At 34.5% G+C, this 21,902-nt stretch overlaps 1 protein-coding gene across 1 annotated transcript in view; it reads right to left on the bottom strand.

The window, feature by feature from the left end:
* The window catches only part of LOC148940051 (aconitate hydratase, mitochondrial-like), a 127,465-nt gene that overhangs the window by 9,989 nt on the left and 95,574 nt on the right, over positions 1-21,902 (bottom strand). Inside the window, exons 14-15 of the mRNA XM_089106516.1 lie at positions 14,689-14,825; positions 10,404-10,615 (exon numbers count right to left, since the gene is read on the bottom strand). Coding sequence (XP_088962642.1) covers positions 10,404-10,615; positions 14,689-14,825 — 349 coding nt within the window. The remainder of the gene's footprint in view (positions 1-10,403; positions 10,616-14,688; positions 14,826-21,902) is intronic.

Below are 21,902 nucleotides of genomic sequence, written 5' to 3'. Positions count from 1 at the left end.
CTATCAAGACCCTCTGCTCAATTTTTAGACCTGAAGAGGAAGCTTACTCTCATATGTTCATTGATGACTTGGATATAATCTTAATTACTGCTCCAAAGAAAGAAAATTCAGTTTGAAAAAAAAAAAAAAAAATACACAGTTCCAAGAAACGACTTTTGAAGGTTTCAGGGGGAAAATTTCGTGAATAAAATATGAAACCTATTGAATTCTTAATAGAAAAATCTCCTTTATATGTCACAAAAGGATCTTTGCAGACGCTTTTATAGGTTAGTGTATTCCGAAGAACACACTGACGTAACTAAGGTAGTGTGCGGGACAAAATTGCCTTGAAAATGTTCTACGAAGCACTATTTATTTATTACAGGTATATATCGATAAATTACACATTTCTGAAGGGGGATGAGAATATCTAACTGAATTAGAACTGTAATGAATTTATAAAGTGTAAAAGACAGTGTCCATTCCCTGTCACAATCTCATTAAGATTAGCATGATTGTTCCAGTAACCAATGTTATTCTTTCATTGAATATTTGTTACATTTTTCCATCTCCAAGACCTTTCTTCTGGAATACATATTCGATGTTGTTACAAATTAAGCTCTCTTTCCGAAAAAGTGACGTTTTCTTTCTCTTGCTAATTGAACTTGTTCCAGAATGTCTTTCCCTTTCATGCAAGTTCTTTTTACTTATTGTTTAACTCTTGGCTGCTGATAGAACACATAATCCTATCCTTGTTCTCAATGGTTGAATCTTGTTTTGCTTTTGGTTCTTTTCTTTATCATTAAAGCATTGCAGGTCTCTTTGAAGATATTTTTAGGGAGCAAGCAGTATTTTATTTTCCATATTATATGCAGTGCCGCCGTTAAAATGGTTCGACTAGCAAGGGCTGAAAGAAATATATTCTAATCTACTAGGCGAGTTTTTAACTGTAACTGATCAATTTGTAGACCACAGCGTCATTGTAACAATGCGACATTAGCAGTTTCATAGCAGTATGTTTTTTATTTGTCGTAATATCACCAACAATGCAACAAAAATAAATGTCACAAAACTAATCAAGATTTACAAAGAATCTTTCGAGAATCATTTAAGTTCTATTGAAAACAATATGTTGTTTGCACATTGTGGTTGGTTTTTATTTATTAAAACATTGAAAAAAAAACTTCAAGAGTATTGGAAAGACCTAATGAACGTAGACTGGTTGGTTAATATATAATAATATTAATTCTTTGAAGGGTACTTGTGTACAATCCGATACACACACGAGAAGAACCGCCTATAGAATTTCAAAGATCCAATGAAGAAACAGGTTTCCGCTGGATTTCCGCTGGCTTGTGGGATATTGCTCACTCCGGGAACTTTGTTTAAACTTTAGTTTTTTGGGATTTTAGGGGCAAAAAAGGTACCTAAGTTAGGTTACGTATTTAATATATGCTATGCTGTACCCCCCCCCCCCTAATGTGCAAACATATATCCCAAATTTGTTTCTAAACGATTATATTCTCATCCTATTTTGTTTTATTTCATTAGCATTAACGAAACTTCACTTCTCGCGTGTTTATCGGATTCTACACAAGTACCCTTTGAAGTCCCAGCAATTTTTTTTATTTTTGTGTTATGATGAGAAAGAAAAAATGTGTAAAATATATTTAGACTTCAGTACATAGGAAATAACACTGGCCTGTAGCCCTACAGGCCAGAAAGATTAAAAAGGCAGTAGCCCTACTCCTATAAGTGTAAATTCTGTTCGTTTGAGGGTTCATTTATTAGAATGCAGGATTACAATTTAAATTTTTGACAACATTTGAATATTCAGCTAAATATCTCAATGAACAGTAGTTTCGTGCAATTAATTTTTCATAGCGGTTTTACAATAGATTTTCGCGTGGATAGGGAGAGGGCAAGTTCATAAGAATTTAAATGTGCCTAAATTTTGGCCTTCTACGGGGATAAAGCCATTCTGACCACCATACTGTAGACATAATTAAGCATGCACGTAATTAATCCATCGTCCTATTAAAAAAACAGCCTTTTGTGTTACATGTTGTTGCAATTGTTTGCTTGTTTAAACAAATGCGTGTCAAAGTCATTTATTGAAAAGAGTTCTGTTTTTTTGTCGTTGAAAAGGACGTCACGAATAAAAGAAACTGAAATTTTAAAGCAGACATAGGCCTAACCATATTTTCTTCCGAAATTTATTGCCCTCGTTAAGGTCACCGTCAACTTAATTCACCCTGAGGTTTTCACTCCCACTGGAGAAAAACAGTGTTCGGCCAACTTTGAAGTTTCACGAATCGATTGAATCTATTTTTTTTCAAAATATTGTTTCCCTTAGGTATGTTTGGTCTAATATACATGCACAGTAAGATGCTAGCCGATCGGAGACAAAACAAATTTGGTCCCGTTTCGAACGTCACGAATAAATACAATAATTTTTCCATAGCTGGTGCTTCAGTGAGGTTTCCGTGTCTAATCGTTCGAAGCAATTGGAATTAGTGATATGTCGACATAACACGTCACCTGGGAACAATTCCAAAATATAAGGTTTAACATCCCTGTTCCTAATGCAAGAGAGCTTTTGCTTTAGGCCATTTTTGATTAGACAAAATCAGAGTTACAGATAGTAGGGGAGTTAGTCTATCAAACAGTTCGTGGTCCTGTATAAAGATCTATTATTTATATACTGTGGTTCTTGGTAACGAACCGTATAGTAAGAGCGACTCGTCTCAATAGTAACCGAAACTTTAAAAAACGAAATTTCGATACCAATTGATGCATCAAAAGAATCGCATTTTTACGCTGATTTTAAATATATAAGTTTCTTCAAGTTTAATTTTACTCGTCAAAAGTTACGAGCCTGAGAAAATTTGCCTTTTTTCGAAAAAAGGGGAAAACAGCCCCTAAAGGTCTTAGAATCTTAACGAAAATCCCACTGCAAAGTCTTAGAATCAGATTCAGCGTATCAGAAAACTTTACTGTAGAGGTTTCAAGCTCCTATCTGCAAAAATGTGGAATTTGGTATTTTTTTACGGAAGAAAGATCACGGATACGTGTTTATTTTTTTTTTCCAGGGGTGATCGTATAGACCAAGTAGTCCTAGAATGTCGCGAGAGGGCTCATTCAAACGGAAATAAAAAGTCCTAGTGCCTTTTTTAATTAAAAATAAAAAATAAATCACTTTATACAAAAAACTGCATTTTTGATGTCTTTTTCATACTGCATCTTTTCAAAGATATTTAACTTTTGAAGCAAGTCCGATTTCTAACACCGATTGTCTACTAATAAACATATGACGAAATGAGTGACGTGACATAAAAACTGAAAAAATCAATTTTTATTTTATTTAATAATATTACAGGAACAACCAGGGCCATGGAGCTGAAACTTTCTAGGCTTTTTTGGGAGGGGGAACAAGGAGAACTGAAAAATATGACTTGGGTATTAAATAGGCAATATATTTGTTTGTCTCTACTGATAAAAAAAGTGCATCTGCTATTAGCAGCAACACAAATCTGCTATTAGTAGCAACAACAAATTTTTGTACCCTGTCGAGAGTACTATACAGGACTATTTCAGAAACGGGCAAACCAATCGACTTTAATCTTTTACTTAAAACTGTAAAATCTATGCGGGAATACCAAACATCAAAGAAAGTTGGTGGTTATCTCAGAAATGGTCAGCCTCATCGACTTGAATCTTATACGTATATATTTCTTGTGTTAAGAGAACTTGGAATATACCTGTTTATCTGTCGTTTGGGAAGTGGGAATAAGGAGTGGCTACAAGATTTTTCCCTTTTGGTCCAGATCAAACTGTAAAATTTGTAGAAGATACTACCTAACATCTGAGGTATACCAGACATCAAAGAAAGTTTCAAAAAAAGGAGAGAGGAGACTAAAAATAAGATTATTAAATTTTATATATTTTTTTAATATCTAAAAGTTATATTGATTAATTGTCCCATTTAAGTGTGTATTCAGGGGTACTGAAATCAAAATAATTTGATTGAAAAATCGGACATTATACAATTTCAGATATATGTTAATATTTATTCTATAAATTTTTCGAAGCAAAACCGATATTCATACTCATTTTCCCAACAAACACTACAACTAATTCTACTAGCAAAATAATGCATCACTAAGCCCCCTAAGTCCAACACAGCTGTGCACACTCCTCCTCTATCCTAATCTACTTAAAGCTCCCCTCTTTTTCCCCTCCCCTGAAGTTCCAGTTTACTTTAAATCCTTCTTTATGACCTCTTCCCATCCTATTCGGGGAAGATATACTTTTTGATTGGTTCCCGAAGAAGCCAATATATCTACTCTATCTACTCTATATAACTGCAAACCCGGCTTGCCAAAGAATTATCCTATTTGGAGCAAACCCGTTATTCCTACACTTTTTCAACAACTAAATTGTAGCTTTTCTATTTAACTGCAAAATTAGCTGTAAAAAATATTTATAACCTTTATCATAAAGTTTTCAAAGCAAAACGGTTATTCATGCGCTTTTTCAACAAATAAAGGGCATCTATATCATATAATTACTGAAAAACCTGCAAAATGATTTCGAATTTTTTTTTATCCTACAAAGTTTTCATAGCAAAACTGTATTTTTAATCTTTTTCAATAAATGCAGTGCATTTATTCTATATAAATGTAGAATGAGCTGTAAAACTTGTACAAAAATACTATAACTGCAAAATAGCCTGCAAAAACTTTAATAAAAAAGCTTTATAATGAAAACTTGTCAAAACAAAACTGTTATTTTTGCTCTTTTGTATCAAATAAAGAGTATATTTTCAATACAACCGCAAATTAGTAGCAAAACTTAAAAAAAGATTCTTCTATGAAGTTTTTAAAGCAAAAGTATTATTTGTCCTCTTTCTCAATAAATGAAGTGCCTCTTCTTTATATTTCTGCAAAATAGGTACAAAACTTTTACAGAAACCATTATCCTAAGAAATATTTGTAGCAAAACTATTATTTGATACTCTTTTAACAAGAAGTATATCTATTCTATATAACCGCCAAATTAGCTATATAAGCCTTTAGATTATATGGTTTCGAAGCAAAACTATTATTCTTTTTGTTTATATATTTTTTCTATTTCCAAATAGTTTCAGCTATCACACAAAATTTTTCTTCTGAAACTAAGAGTCACTTTATCCTTTATATACTCGTTATAAATTTTGAACATTTCTGGTCATTTGTATTCAGTGCTTTTATGTTGTTGTTTTTTATAATTTATAATCACACTTTACAAGTCACATACTTAAAATTTTTCTAAGTTAGAATATAAATTTTAAGCCATGTCGGTTGCCCAGAAAGCAGCCAATCAATCAAGAAATAAAATTTCAGCGTGCAGGAATATCCAACTCTGAATAAATAAATATAGAATTATTGAAATATGCTACGAGTTTCACCTTACATTTAATTACCGTAAATGATAGGACATTTCTCGTAAATTGTTTAAAATATTTATGCGTCCTTTTTAGAATTTAAAATTATGTTTTTACAAAACGTATATTTGAGGCTATTTGGAGGTCGAATATAAATTTTAAGGAATGGCAACAGCAGAGAAAGCATCTCACCATCAGGAAATAAAATTACAGCGTGTATGAAGTATCCATCATTCAAAAAATTTAGCACTGACAAAAATATCTTTGATCAGATATCAGGGGAATTACGGCAGGTTGATTAACAAAAAGATGCACGGGAAGAAGGCTGGTTGAGCACCAATGACCTTTTTCTTCTTGAAAAGGCACTAAAGCTTTTATTTCTAATTCAAATGAACACCCTTCCCCTTCCCCCAAACTTCTACAATTACCACTCTGATACAAGGTGGTCGCGTGAAAAAGAAAAATAATCCAGGGACCCATAACGATAAATAAAAGTTCAAATAGGGATAAAATCCTTTATTTATCATCATGGAAAGCCATGGTGGTCTCCGAAATTATCCAGGGACCCATGGCTCTTTACTTAGCGAGCACTATAGCGCTGCCTCTGATGAAACAAAAATCATTATTGCAAACGTAGGCACGTTTATTCGAAGATATGTTTTGTTCTCCCTATAAAAACTATTAGTGTTTTCATTTTTTAAGTTTTGATTTTACAGCTATTTTACAAAAAAGGCAACTGTTCAAAATCAATAATGTTTTCAATAAAGCAAGAATGACACTTGTGGCTTTAAGGGAGTTTGCATGGGTGACACTACCTATTCTTGGGTTCTCCTTGTTTTAGATTTTATTTATTACTTTGTTAAGTTTCACTTATAAAATAATTTTATTTCTACTTGTTTTAAGTGGTACTGTCGTTTGTGATTTTTTAAAACTTTCTTACACGTTTTTAAATCAAATTTCTATAGGCTTTTTTTTAAGGGGTAGCCATACTTCATAAACGACACAGACTTATCTAATTTGAAGATAGGTGGGTTTCAAAGTGTACGAATTTTGAAAGGGACAAAATTCAAGAAGATAGTTTTACTGTTAGCAGCGTCTGTTTATAACATGTCGCTGCTTTGCTGATCAATTTTCGGGTTACAATTTCTAAATATTTTTTTGGGAGACTGATAGTATTTAGATTAAATAAACTGTAGCTAAATTCTGTAAAAATTTTGCTGTAAGAATTTTCCATTATGACGGATTCTGGCTAAACTTCACAATGAGACTTTGGTAGTGGAAGAACAGAATAGAAACAAACCAGCGAGAATCTGGCCTCTGTTCCCTTTTCTCCACAGCTTCTTATGGAGCAATCCATTATGAAGGTGGTATTCATAATACACAACTGATTAGAAACAGGTATATTGTTCGATTCGAGTAAACTAAAAGAAGGTGTGTAAGGGTAATGCTCCAAAACATTAAAGATTGTTGCAGGAAAATGAGTTTTACATGAACACAAAAAGTAACTAGTAGTGATTATACAAATACAGATAAAACTGAGTGTAGATGCTTAAAAACTTATCTGTAAGGCAAGAAATTGTTCAAAAAATAAAAAGCGTAAGAGGGTTGGAACTAAATTAGTAGCTCAATCTTGAATCCGTCCAACAAAAATCTATTTCTAACGGATCAGCTATCAAACAGAAGTCTTATGAACATCTTTTGAAATAAGAATAATGAAATAATGCTGAAAATGAATGAATCAAAAACCTAGATACATAATAAGAAAAAGGCCAGAACAATATAATCTTACCCCGAAAACAACTTCACAGAATTGGTGACCGACGTTTACCCCTCCGGAAAATACCCCCCCGCAGAAAATCCACCCGCGTATATAGCCGCACTATCACGCATTATGGATTGGGCTCTTTTTGTCACCATTATTTTCTCCTGCGACGGGTCTAGCAACTATAAGAGCGTCAAAATCTGAAAAAAATTTATTTCACAAAATCTAGAGGAGGGGGGGGGGGTGTTATTATGTAGTGTTTTCCCTTTTTTGTCAATGAAAATGCCAAAAATGTATTTTTCAATGGAAATACCAAACAAAAGTGTTTTTAAAATTTGGAGGGGGGGGGGGCAATTGTCCCCTTCTATTGACACACTTTCCTTTAAAATTTTTCGACAGAGCTTCGTTAATTAGATAATAAATTTTAGCTGGTGTTGAACATGAGCAAATTGATCCAAGCTTAGTTGTATCATGCACAAGGCGTGTTGAAGCGCTGACCCGATATTTTAAACACTCGTCTTAAAACTCTACCTAGTTCAGCTTGAGACTGTTATCCTTCAGAGGTCTATAGCTTCAATCTGATAGCAACGAGTTACAATAAAAAGAAGAGAATAAACGTCTTTCATGGAGTGAAATCAACATAAATTGTGAAGCCATTTTATTCCACTTAAAACCCTTTACAAGCTCCTACCAATTTTATTAAACTTGTATGTATCGTTATTCCATGAGCACACCAAGACAATTTTTAAAGAAAAAGCAAGTCATTTAAAAAATAGACATGACATACACAACACAATTTAATGTAACCAAACAATAGCCTTTAGTCTCCCAAATAAATAGGACCACAATTCAAAGGTTTTAATAAGTCTGTTGCCATAAACAGACAAAATGCTTTTATCATTGGAGATAGCCGAGCATCTAGGACTTCTGTCATCCCCTATAACCTATAACTATGTCAACTGTAGAAATATGTTTGTGTTTTTTTTCAGTATTCCTCCTTAAGAAGTAGAATAATATACCGTAATTTAAATTCAAGTAAAATTTGAGCAACAGTGGGTATCTCCAATTTAAAGTCGGCCTCTGTTTGCAAGGAGTTAGGCTTAGATCGTTTAGTACCAAGTCAGAATTTAGTTTGTTTTGGCACCAAGTCAGTCTGCAAAAAGGTCCACAACTTGGACTTAATTCATTTTTATAAGGCAGCTCGTTGCTTGTTTTAACATAATCAAGGCTAAGTTCTTTTTTTGCACCAGACTATTCCACAGCAATGCTGCAAAATTACATAGCTTGGACTGATTATGGATTTTACGGTTAAGATTTAACCAGTTTTCCAACAAGTCAAGACTTATTTCGTTTTTGCATCGAGTCAGTGAACAGAAATGCAGTGAAATTCTTTGTGTTGGACTTGACTCACTCTTAATCAAAGCTTGGTTTCTGCAATGCTGCTAACTACTGGAGCCAAGACTTAGCTTGTTTGCACACAATTAAGTCTTCACTGGCTTTTGCGTCGAGTTAATACATGGTTCAGTTTAACAGGCATATACCACTTCTCGATGTCACCGATAGCACAGATTTACTTAAAGCTTATAGAGAAAAGTATCTTGGGTGAAGGGGACAGATTTTTCACGACTTATACAATTTCCAGGTTCCATATACTTTCCATACTAGAGTCCCCGTCTCCACTTGAAATTCGGTAGGTAGATATCTTAAGGCCAGAAAACTCTCATCAAGAAGTTTTGGACCGCCAACCCTTACGGCACAAACGCTACTAGGATTCACAATTTTGTAGTCTGGAGAGTCTTGATGCCTGTTAATGGCTGGATTGTAAATGCGAATGATCAAAAATTTGTCAAGGAAAACACCTCGGAGCACTTTCGTCTCAAAGAATGAGGGGTTCAGAAGGGCATGCACCTCTGACAGACTCCCCCCATATTCCCCCCTGGCCCAACGTAGTTGCTCCATTTGTTTTTAGCAGAGCTTAGCACTTTCGCAAAATGTTTAGGAAGGCGTGTACGCATCTGAAACTAACAATTGTCTTGTTCCGATGGCCAAAGGCCAAGGTACTTACCTCAAGGCAAAGGGTGAAGAAACCCAGCCTATCTTTCGACTAAAAACTTGATGGAATTGGTCATATTTTCAGAGATCCACTTAGTGCTTCTAATCATACAGATTATAAATTCTTGTGTGATTACGTAGGCAATAGGAGACTGATGTTTTAGAGGAGCAATGGTTCCCATTTGATGCTCCATCATTCATATTTAAAAGCCAGTCTAGGACTCTAGTTCATGCAAGACACAATAAGTCTACCTTTTTCTTCAAAATTGGCGGTGGGGTAGGAGTTGGGACAAGGCTGCTAGAACGGTCTACTTTGGTTCTCCTATCATATGCATCGAAAATTCTTGCAGGATTCTGATTTAAACAAGATACAGCCTGCCTTTTATTCTGCCAAAATTTTAATGGTTGGAGAGGCAGGGAAATTGGAGGGGCAACTGGCCTATTTTGAGCCTTGAAAAATGCAGACTGAAAACTTTCCCCTGATTCTGGTACGAAAAAGGCGTACCATGCATACCTTTCTGTAAAATTAGATGGGGAGAGAAGGGTAGGGTTTTGTAGGGGCGTAAACCCAAATCATTATCCACCAAAATTTCCTCACTGTAAAATTCCAAATTGATTTCAGAAAATATAATCTAAACATGATAAAAGTGTGCGTTTGTATTATAGTTTCTTTTGTTCTTTAAAAAGCACAAGTAAAATAAAGCACAGCTGGAGAAGTTACAACCATCAATCTACTTCTGTTTTTATTAAAGAAAGACAACAGGAAAAAACAGCCAAGATCAAAACTGATATCCTGTTCCTTTTTTCTTCTTTTGGGGAAAAACTGAACCACAACAAAACAGCAGGGATAAAAACGAATGACCTATTTCAGTTTTCTGTTTTGAAAATTTAGAAAAAAAGAAATAGGGGGCTGGTAAGACAGAAACAGAAAATAAGCAACAGTAAGATTATATTTATTTCAAAAATGAACTACCACTAGCCTTTAAAGGCCGAATTCTTAGTTGACAGTCAGTTTGAAAGACAAGCTCCAAAGTTAGATTACTTCACGTACTTCAGAGGAGAAGCAAGAATACATTATTCAAGTTATTTTACATATGATATGCAAGACAAATAGACTTACTTACTTTAAAGAGAAAAAATAAACTTTAGTACATAAAAAGCTAAATATAAAAAAAAGGAAATTACCTTTCCAGGTGCTAGATCTTTCAAATCTTTAAGGGATATCTTATCAGTAGGTTGAATTTTATCGTAATCGGAGGGATTGTTGAAGGTGAGAGGAAGCATTCCTTGTTTCTTCAAATTGGTCTCATGGATTCTGGCGAAGGACTTGACAATTATGGCTCTTCCACCAAGATGCCTTGGCTCAAGGGCAGCGTGTTCTCTAGAACTGCCCTCGCCTAAAAAGAAAAACAACCGTTAAAAAAGAAAATGTATAACATAGGTTAAATAATTCTCTCTAAATAGCGTACCTGAAAAAGATCCATAAAAAAAGGAATTTTCCATCTTATATTCTAATATAAAAATGAATACAGCGCTAGTAAAAAAAGAAATAAAAACAAGAAAAAAGGAAACCATACAAAGTCCATTCACATACAAAGTTGAGCAAAATATAAAGAGTCAAAGCTTGAAGAAGTTTCATTCCAGAGGGAGGGACGACAACTCGTCTAGATAATGTACTTAAACTAATTAAAAACCACATTTTAAATTCCATCCTCTTTTGTGCAATAGAACACCCATAAGACACCGCCAATCCCAAAGAAGTTAACAGATATAATTCTGACCCCTAAGAAGGCTTTTAGCAAAACTTTTAATCCGTCTTTCATAATTGATTATTCGTGAACATTAATTTTAGTCTCCAAGGAGTTTGATGGATAGACTAAATAAAGAGGCAACTCGCTCTATGGAACTTCATGCAACTTACTAAGTTTTAATGTTTTCTTTCTCCAAACAAGAGTTCTCCATTGTGACAACGAAAATGACAAAATATAAAAATCATGAATTTGGAAATCGATAAACAAGCTATAGAAGACAATAGAGAAAGTCCCAGTTTGATTGCTTTTTATAGTAATATTTTTAGAACAAATGAGTATGTCAGCGCTGCCATATCAATCGATCCAAATAAGAAAACCACACCAAAACCCATTTTTTCTTATTGATATACAATCAATCTGTTTTCAGTAATAAGTAGTTTTTAAAACACTAATACGAACAATATCTTTAGACAAGGAAGGGAAAGGAGGTTCTTTTACCTTAAGAACCAGTCAAAAGCGACCCCTCTCCCTGACAAATATTACAAGAAAACAGACTAAACTGTTAAAAGTCGGCAAGCTGAAATTTAAAATGTGCTCCCCACAAAGATGACTTTAAACCTCATCTCATTCAATGTTTTGGAAAATATACATTGGTAATCGAAAATTGAAAGTATTCTCTGCTAGACAGGTTTCACTTCGAACCCACCAAACACGGTATCGATCAGTAACGTCTACAAAATTACTATCGGTCTGCTTTTTCAAAAATATATCGTTATTGGAAATAAAACATTTTCTATCGTTTTTGACAACAGACTGGGGTAAAAGTTTTGCTAGACAAATGTTTCAATTTTAAATCGCCGAGGAATATATCTAATATCTGAAGATGGAAAGAAAGGAAAAGTGAAACAAACTGGAAACTTGTTTTATACAGTTTTTCCATTTTTAGATACAGGGGTGCCAGCTTCATCACTCCTTCTACCCATATAAAAAGAACATTCCCAAGCGTCGAGTCCAATTGAATTTGTTATTAAAATAAATAGATTATAATTAGATTGTAACCATGCATATACAATTTTCGTTAAGATTTCTAAATTATGAGCATACAACCTATGTGCAAACCTAGATTATGTCTGACAGTTAACAAAAAAAAATTCACTTAAAGATTTTTTTAGTCAAGGAACAGCCTAATCTACCCTTAGTTTTCACTGAAAATCTATTTGGATACAAATGTTTAGTGACTTTACTTTCTCCCTATTTTCTCAGAAAGATAAGAATTGCTCGAAATGGTCTTTATCAACCAAATAATTTGGTCATGACATGCAACTTGCACTCCCCCATGGTTTCTGTAAAATGGTAATTCTGGCTGTTTAGACTAATTAATGCATCCAGTTATGAAGAATAACTTTACACATAAAACAGCTAAAACGGTCATTGAAAAGGGGTTGCATATCATGGCAACATGATTTTGCATTGAACTGGATGATTTTCATTAAGGCAACAATCTTTCGTCGCATTTCTTGCGGCTAATATTTCTACAAAATGGTAATTCTGGCTGTTTAGACTAATTAATGCATCCAGTTATGAAGAATAACTTTACACATAAAACAGCTGAAACAGTCATTGAAAAGGGGTTGCATATCATGGCAACATGATTTTGCATTGAACTGGATGATTTTCATTAAGACAACAATCTTTCGTCGCATTTCTTGCGGCTAATATTTCTACAAAATCATTACTGATAATTCAGTTCTGTACATAAGTTATTAGAGGCATTATCCTCAAAGCAGAGAATGAAGAGACTTTTCCACGGGAGAAAGCGGGAGAAGCGTTTTTTTTTAGTCCAAAATCTTTAAATTATTCCAGGTAGGAACACCTTTTAGGTCCATCCTAAAGACTGAGCTCCCCTACCAAGCACGGAGGTACGATTACCCACATTCAACATTTTGCTGTACTACTCTGTGTAACTATAAGTTTTTAGTGATTATTTCTAGGATATGAGTAAAAAAAGGAAAGGAATCTTAAAAAAAAACCCAGAGTAGTTCTGATCACAAGCTGGCATGTTATCGATCTCCTCTTTTGTAAGTTAGGCTCAAAAACAATGATTAAAAACTTCAAATATGCATTTTTTCCAGAAAAAAAACAACTTCTAATATTAAATAAAAAATGTTTAGTATTTGTCAAAATCATTAGAGTTTACAACCTTGGAATACTTCAAATGTATTTATCAGAGCGAACGCAATAATGTTGCAATAAAGTAAAGAGAAATGAATCTTTCGTGTTCTTGTTTTTTTTTCTCCGTTACTTCATATGAAACAAGTGGTCTTAGAAACTTGGGAGGGGCTCATTCAATCGGAAAATGAAAGTTCTAGTGCCCTTATTTTGCACCCGGGCAGTAATGTAGCCTTTGCCGAGGCCGCGGATACTCTGCGAAACAACTATTTTTCCAATTTTGTTCTTCGCTTTGTATGTCAGAGTTGGAAACCACCGCATAGACGCAACACTCACTTTGGTACCTAGTGGCACTTTTTATTTATTTTTTTTTTTTTTTTGCACAACTCCGCCCATTCCCTTTCTACCAATTTTGCAAGACAAATTAATAATCTTGTTAAAAATTTGTTGAAAATCGAAACACAGGTAATTTTCTATGGTGTCGGTGGTAGAATTCTTGTTGTTATCGTAAAATCCTATTATTTTACTTCCAGGGCTAAATTTGATAGGTTGCCTAATTTCTTAACCAGTCCCACTTAATCTAACATGTAAAATAGGAGTGATGAAGCCCAAGGAAAACATATTTCATGGGCCTATCTATTTCTTCTACACTAAAACTTCATTTCAGCACACTTACTTTGTTTTTGTTTTTTCTTCTTTTTTTCCCACAACGAATTGTGCTGAATGTGATTACAAACCTAAAGTATAAAACTCAAATTAAAGAAGTTCTTTTTCAACCTTGTCCCGGACCTTGAGAAGCCTGATTTCAAGAAATTAAGCTCCTATCCCCTAAATTTCGCAGGACATCTCCAGTCAAAAAGGGAGTTCAAACATTGCACGTCTTGGAAAGACAGTAAAATATATCAAATGCTTTTGACAGCTTTTTTTTCTGAACACCTTCTTCAAAATCCCCCTCAAAGTCCGCACTTTTTTAATATGTAGATATACAGCACTGTCCGAGCAATTCCTATAGCTGGCGATATCTTCCCTCACCCCGAAGGTCCCCATTCAATACCTCATCACATTTTAGCGTTGATTCAAAATACCCTTCCCATTATTAAGCCCATTTTTTTTATGACTGAATTCAGATTATGTTCGTTATATAGCGAAATTTTTCCCTAGCGTAGTGACTTATATCTGTAATAGTTTAAATTTTGTTTATATGTTAAATATAGTCGGTCAGTCAAAAAAAAAGAAAGAAAAAAAGTGCCATACTTTCTTGCTTCCAACCAACAAGTTTTATTTACCCCTATAATAAACAGTCTTTAAATTGTACACTTAAGATTATACAATTAGATAATCCTCCAGTTAATCAACTATCTTCTCAGCCACTATCTCTTCATATCTGTTTTAATGAACTTCTACGGTTTGCCTTATATTCGCCAGCTAGACAACAATTGTGAAGAACTTTCTTTTCTTGTATCAAACTTAGTACCTGCTTACCTACGTCAAAGCCAAGCTGTAATTTTATTTCAGATCTTCCCCTTTCTTATTTTCCATGAAAAACTTACCGTAATTTTCATCACCGATAACGACCCAGCTGATTCCATTAGCTTTATAGTGTCTAGCCGTTTCTGGAACTGCGCCCCAATCATTCTTCAGATGATTCCATACTTTATTCATTTCACCATTCTCTGCGTTAATAGCTCTGAAAAAAGAAGAAAAAGAATGAAATTCTCATTTCCGATTCCAAATCGATCTTATCAGACAAGATGAGATTTCAATGAAAGCCAATACTAATGACGATTCCCCCCATAAATTTATTAGCCGTATTCTAAATTGAATTCTGGCACCGAATAGCGCGGAGGTTTTATAACAGGGAGACGAAATACTTTTCAGGTGGATATGATTTAGCTTCTAAACTTTAAATATGTGTTAATTCAAAAATAGTGAAGCCCATACCATATATAAATTATCCCATCAAATTGTATGTTTGTGTTTCTCAAAAGCATATATAGTTTTGCTCAATTTTTTAAAAGTAGTTTCGAAGTTGTTTAATTGAAAAATTAGTTAGGTGAATTCCATAAAAGCTATTTTAAAGTAAGATTACCAATTTCGTCCAGTATTCAGAAAAACGAAAAATCAATTAGAAAATAGCAAGAATTTACATGAAAAAGCACTCTGCATTCACTTTTCCTGCGAGGGGCTAAACATTCTCCAGAACAAGATTCGACGACATTATTTCACTTTGACGCCCAGTTAAGAAAATATCAACTTTAGGGGGAGGCCAAATTCGTATTTTACGTCATGAAGACAGGCACATCATCAGTCTAACGCCCGAGTCACACTAGTCATATTTGTGAAAAAAAAAGAAGATACATAACTGCAGTGACAAACACGTATCCCGTACGTAATTTGGCGAGCACGGTCGTGCTTAACTTTCAAGTCCAATTGTTACGATTGACAAAAACCATGTGAATGTTTATGGTATATAATTTGGAGATTACAAAATATAATAAAAAGAGGAAAAGCCAAAAAAAAAAAAAAAAAAAAAAACATCTATGAAAAGAGATCGGGTAGGAGCCTTGTCCCTTGTGAAATCATAAGGAGAGGAAGCTTATTCAGTATCTTTCAGTGAAGGCAAACCAGCGTATACTTAGGAGCTTCTGAAGACCCTGAACAAAGAAGGTGGGTGGAATCAGGGTTATTCAAAACGGACTTAGCAAATTGCAGCCAACTGCTGTCTCTTCTATCTTTAACTATGGTAAGGTATAAAAGTTCTAAGGATGAAATAAAAATGAATTCCACCATCGTTTTAAACAATCTTTAAAGAACGCTCTAAGGTCAATCCAGTTTTATTGCCAAGTTTAATCAAACATCGAGGTGTTACACAGGACAGGACCACATCAAAAGCAGCCTGATTAAAAATGGGTAAACACAGAGGGAATATGCTGTAGGACATTTGATTTAGCTATGAATTTAAGTGAGTATAGAGATACATTAGCTTGCTAAAAAAAATTAGTATGCACGTACGCCTCATTTTTAATCAGTTGAAATGGCAGCACAAAGGAGAAAGTCAGAGGGAATCATGATGAAAAAAAGAGGGGAAGATTTGAAGAAATTAGTTACAGGGACATTTGACTTGGCTGTGTTCATTTTCCTGTTAAATTAAAGCGTAACGTTGACTAACTGAGTAGGGGCTTGTTTCTCGTTTGTGTTTAAGTCTTTTGTTTTGTTGCCCTTTCGCACAGAACTGACAGTCATTAAAACTAGACAGAGGGTTCGATCAGTCAAACATTAATATGACGGGACGGGCATGGACCGGCTAGGCACCGTCCTAGCCCCCCCCCCTGATATCATAGAAAATTTGGTATAACCATTTGACTCAGAATAATCAAACTTATGAAACTAAGAGAGGAAAGGATATAATAAATGAAAAACAAAATCAAATAGGTGAGAAAACGAGGATTTTCTCAGCCAGTGACAAATTATGAAGACGAAGAACAAGCCAATATTTCGACAAGGACCTCCGCCAAGCCATCCTCAGTGTTCATAAAAAAAAAAAAAAAAATCTAACCTTTCGAAGTGAACCTAACAAGAACAGAGTAGATACCAAATAAAAAACTAGCCAGGAATAAATGAAAGAAAATTCACCAATTGAAATGAATAAGTATTCTTTGCCTGGTAATAGACTTCGCCATTCTCCAACTTCGATTTTCATTAGATATGCGGACAGTTTGTCTTGAATTAGACGGGGCGAAAATATTGATTGAGTCTTTTCAAATTAAGTTGTTATAAATTGGGCTTAAGGAAATATTTCCTGTGTTCCTATTTATAGCCAAATTCCTGTTTATATATATATATATATATATATATATATATATATATATATATATATATATATATATATATATATTTTCTCAATTGCCTCTTCAATAGATTGCAGTAGGCCATTTACAGTAGACATCAAAGTTGCCTCCTCAAAAAGAAACAAATGTACGGGATTTTCAAAGATATGGAGGGCCAAAGCAGAATCAAAGTTGTCAATTTTATTTTCGATATTGCGAAATGCAATTTATTTTTATTGCTATCTATAAGATAGATGGGAATAGGTGGGAATGTTACATAGCCTAAATCTTGCAAGAAATTTGAATCGCTTTGATTGCAGGTACAAAATAAAGCCATGACATCCCCATCTTCTCAAACATTAACTTTGTAGCAGATGTAGGTTTATTGCAACTTGTTCTAAGCAGAATCATGGAATTATTCTTAATCCTCAATCGATTGGCTCAATCAGCCAATTCAGAGACCTAGAATACTTTCTATCAGCCTACATTATAAGGGTCTATCGAACACGGAAGACGTACAATCAGCCGAGACCTAAATGTGTTATGAGGCTTGGAATTATTGGGCGGATTTTCAGTCCGCCCCAACCAAAACAAGTTACCAGGCGGGAAATATTCTCAATCAGCCAAAATTAAAAGTAGTTGTCAGACAAGAAATATTTCCAATCAGCCCAGATCAAAAGAAGTGACCGGGCTTGGAATTTTTAAAATCCAAAGAAGTGATCGGGCTTGGAATTTTTAAAATCCGCCCTAACCTAAAGAAGTTACCGAACTTGGATATTTAGACGAGTTCAAGTCTATGAAATGAGGTCTATGAAAAACCAAAAGCAGTTGTCAGACAAGAAATATTTCCAATCAGCCCAGATCAAAAGAAGTGATCGGGCTTGACATTTTTAAAATCAGCCCTAACCTAAAGGAGTTACCGAACTTATATATTTTGACGAGCTCAAGTTTATGAAATGAGATAAAAACTTGAAATGGCAACCATGGATTAAAAAAAACAAAAACTGTATAACAAGGCTTGTTCGCTGGATTACACCCTTTTCTACTTCGTAGGACCCTGTTAAACTATCCATAAGCAAAATGTTTCGTTATACCAATAAAACAGCTAAATAAAAGAGGGCAAGTAATTATTACGGAGGATTTTAACGCTTGTATGAGTTATGACAGAACTTGAGAATCTTCGTTTTTTCTTTTTTTAATTTTACCGACGTGGAATGTTCATTCATGTTTCCTTTTATGAAAGGAAAATTAATAAGTGTAATAAATAAATGGCTAAAATACTACCCTTAAGTAGTACATCCTTTTCGTATAATTTTCTAGCTATACGCCCGATCAAAACGAACTAACTTTCCGACCCGGAGATAACTTAAGAGTATGTAAAAATTTGGGTATTCGCATTTTAAAATTGGTAACCAAGTGTAAGGAACGATATGGATTATATCATCCCTGTGGTTCTTGGCTTGTGGTGTAAAAATGCCACAAGCCAGCATCGATAGACAAATAAAAACCCAAAACGAACCGAAATTACAATAAATAACCAAGTCAAACTCAAAACGAGCAGAAATTAACATGAGTAAGGTTCAAAACCCCAAGGCCAGAACATAATTCGCACTTTACCGAAAAAAATATAAATGTTTTTACTTTTATAACTTTAATAAATCAAATATTATCAACATTTTGATCAGTAAATATGAGCATATGTATATTAAACTGACAATACACATTCATTTGTATTTTTTTTTTCAGTAAAGTACAAATTATGTTCTGGCCTTGAGATGGTATAGGGGTTTTGAGCCCTACTCATATTAGTCTCTGCTCGTTTTGAGTTTGACTTGGTTATTTATTGTAATTTCTGTTCGTTTTGGGTTTCATTTATTTATTGATGCTGGCTTATGGTAGTTTTACGCTTGGTAGATTATTTGATTTTATTTTGCTCATTTTTGGTTTAATGAAGTTCTTTACTTTTCTTTGAAAAACTTAAATTGTAAAAAATAAAGTTTTTTAATTAATCTACAAGAAGCAGTCACGCCTGCACAGGACTGTTCCGGTTGGATGCGGCAGAGTTACGTGTCTCTACGTTGGACCACCAGCAGGAGCATTTAGTCAAGTAAGTCAGGTATCTTTCAACTTTTTGTTTTGGTGAGTCTATCGCAGAAACTAAGAGCCTTAAAGGAATGCAATTTTGTTAAGCAATAAAATTTCGTAAGTTTACGTCCAATAGAAAAAAATTACCCCATTTTGATCGCTTATGATTTTTTAGTTGAGTTCAAATTATTTAGAGCTGGTTTGACTTTATCAGTTGTAAGCTTAAGAACATCAATGTCACAAGCGATAATCCAGATGTATATGAAATTCCATGAAATTGTGGGGCCGTACCATCAGACCCTACAAATGAGAAGTTGCATTGACACACTGTCAATTGACACCTGCTTGAAGAAAAGCATATTTAATGATAATGGCAACTTTTCTGCCCTAGCCCATCATATTTTGACTATACTTCACATAACATCCTCTTTGACTAAGCAAGATTTCTGGCTAATATTTCCCAACATGCTAAACATAGAGTATGTAAGACCACCCTGGTCTTTTCAGGATCATGGTGAAAACATAATAAATGAAACATGTGGCCCAGTGACCAATCGGTTGAAGAAAAAATTCCTATTTACCTTGAAAACCTCCAACAGTAGATCCTGCCTCAACAAAAAAGCAGCTACAGTTATATCCTATCGACTTATTTAGCATCTGGATTAGCAAATGGAGGTCAGACAAAAATAAGTCTTCTGTTAACTTTGAATTGTGACACAGCATAGTATTTAATAGAAATTTTTTTTTAACTGAAAGTAAGGAACAAACGCTAAAACTTAAAATTAACAGGAATTATACCATACGTGAAGGGCGCTGCCCCTTCCCTACCGCTACACTCGATCTTTACGCTGAAGTCTTAACATTCTTTAAAAAATACTTCTCATTTAAGTACAACTGCCCTTGTGTTCGAGCAATCTGTCCTAAAGAATTGTGACAAAAAGTCAAATTTTGGCGTCAACATAAAGGGTTGAGGAAGAAGCACCCCCCTCCTCATATACCGAATCATTTCGGTTCATTTAAAATTGTAATGTTTGCTCCTTACTTTCAGGTCTCATTTCCGCCCGTTTTTCAAACCATGACAGGAAATCCCCCCCCCCATTGTGTAAAATTTTCACTGCAAAATTATTCCCTATAAACTTTACTCTTCAAGGAAAATTTACTTCAGTAAAAGTTACCCTCGCACATCCACCCCCCCTCCACCACAAAAAAAATCCGTACATTACACAGCAAATACTATATGTAAACAATGGGCAAATTTACGTAGCTTACATCCCTCTTCCCAGGAGCTTTGGGTAGTCACATAATCCCCAGAGGTGTAATTATTGGAACTTTCAACTATGCTGAATCAAATTGGCTATCTCGAGATTTTTATCACATGTCTTTGGGGAAAAAAGGGCATCAGAGGGGGCTAGTTGACCTCATCTTTTTGGTCACTTTATAAAGGCATTAAAACTTTAAATTAAAGTTCGGACAAGCCCCCCCCCCTCTCCCCCTGCTCTTCTAGGACCACTGGTTCAATAGGATCAGCCCTGGAAAAAAACAAAACAAAAACAGTATGTTTGTTTCAACGTCTGAAAGAAACGATGATGGCTTGCGAGCATTCTACAATATCTTATTACTTATAGCGAAATCGGGAAAACCCCACACCATTGGAGAACAATTAATTTTACCCGCTATTGAAGAGGTTTTAAAACTGTTCTGCACACATCTCCATTAGACATACTCAAAAGAATTCCAAACACTGTACAAAGACGTATTGATGAAATGAGCTCTGATATTGAAAGTTTCTTATGTAATTATCTGCAAACAACTCACTTTTCTATTCAACTGGACGAGTCAACCTTACCCGGTAATGAAGCATAATTATTGGCATATGTTCAATTTGTTATGGACCAAGAAATTCATGAAGAGTTACTATTCGCAAAAACTTTGAAGACGGACACGAAAGGTGAATTAATATTTATTGTCCTGCGTGATTTATTAAGGAAAAATCGATGCCATTCAAAAATCGTTATTTTGGTGGCAACAGATGGAGCTCCTGGTATGGTTGGGCGATATCTTGGGTTAATAAGCCATCTTAAAAAAAATTATACCAGAGGTAACTGCAATTCACTGTGTCATCCACTGACAACATCTAATAGTGAAAACTTTGAGTGAGAAATTGCACTAATCACTTCAATTCGTGATTAATACAGTTAACAAAATAAGAAGCAATACATTGAATACGCGTTAATTTACACAATTGTGTGATGGAAATGATGAAGAATTTGGACGATTGCTCTTACATACTTAAGTACGCTGGTTATCGTTGGGTGCATGTTTAACAAAATTTTATCTCAATTTTTGAATCAGTATTAGAGTTTCTGGAAAGTAAAGATCCAGATTTAAGAGAAAACCTGATCAATTCGAAAGCAGACAGCATATATGACAGTTTTGTTCAAAAAATGTAATGACATTAACTTACAATTACACGGGGGCAGAGTCAATTTAAAAAAGCAAAGGGTGTAATTTCCTTTTTTTTCTAGGAAAATTGAAATATAAGAAGCAAAATACTAGTCGGCGCGAATTTTTCCCGTTTTTAAACTTATCACAGGTACAATGCATTGATGAGGAAATTCAGACATAGTTTCAACATTTAATTGCCCTGCAAGATGACTTCAAAATCAGATTTGAAGATATTCTGACGACAGAAATAGCAGCATGGATCATTTGATGAAAGGGAATTGGATAGCGAGGAAAGCTTTTGATAGCGTTTCCCTCGTCATATCTTGTCGAAAAGAGTTTTGACCCGGCTACAAACCTTTTAACGGAAACAAGGAGCAGATTGAATATCACAGAACGGGAAATGTGCG

The sequence above is a fragment of the Artemia sp. Qi Xiang Cuo genome, chromosome 20 (assembly GCF_049724085.1).
Source record: "Artemia sp. Qi Xiang Cuo chromosome 20, ASM4972408v1, whole genome shotgun sequence".
Classification (NCBI taxonomy): domain Eukaryota; kingdom Metazoa; phylum Arthropoda; class Branchiopoda; order Anostraca; family Artemiidae; genus Artemia; species Artemia sp. Qi Xiang Cuo.
The sequence above is the reverse complement of the archived record's forward strand: the minus strand, read 5'-3'. Positions and strand labels throughout refer to the sequence as shown.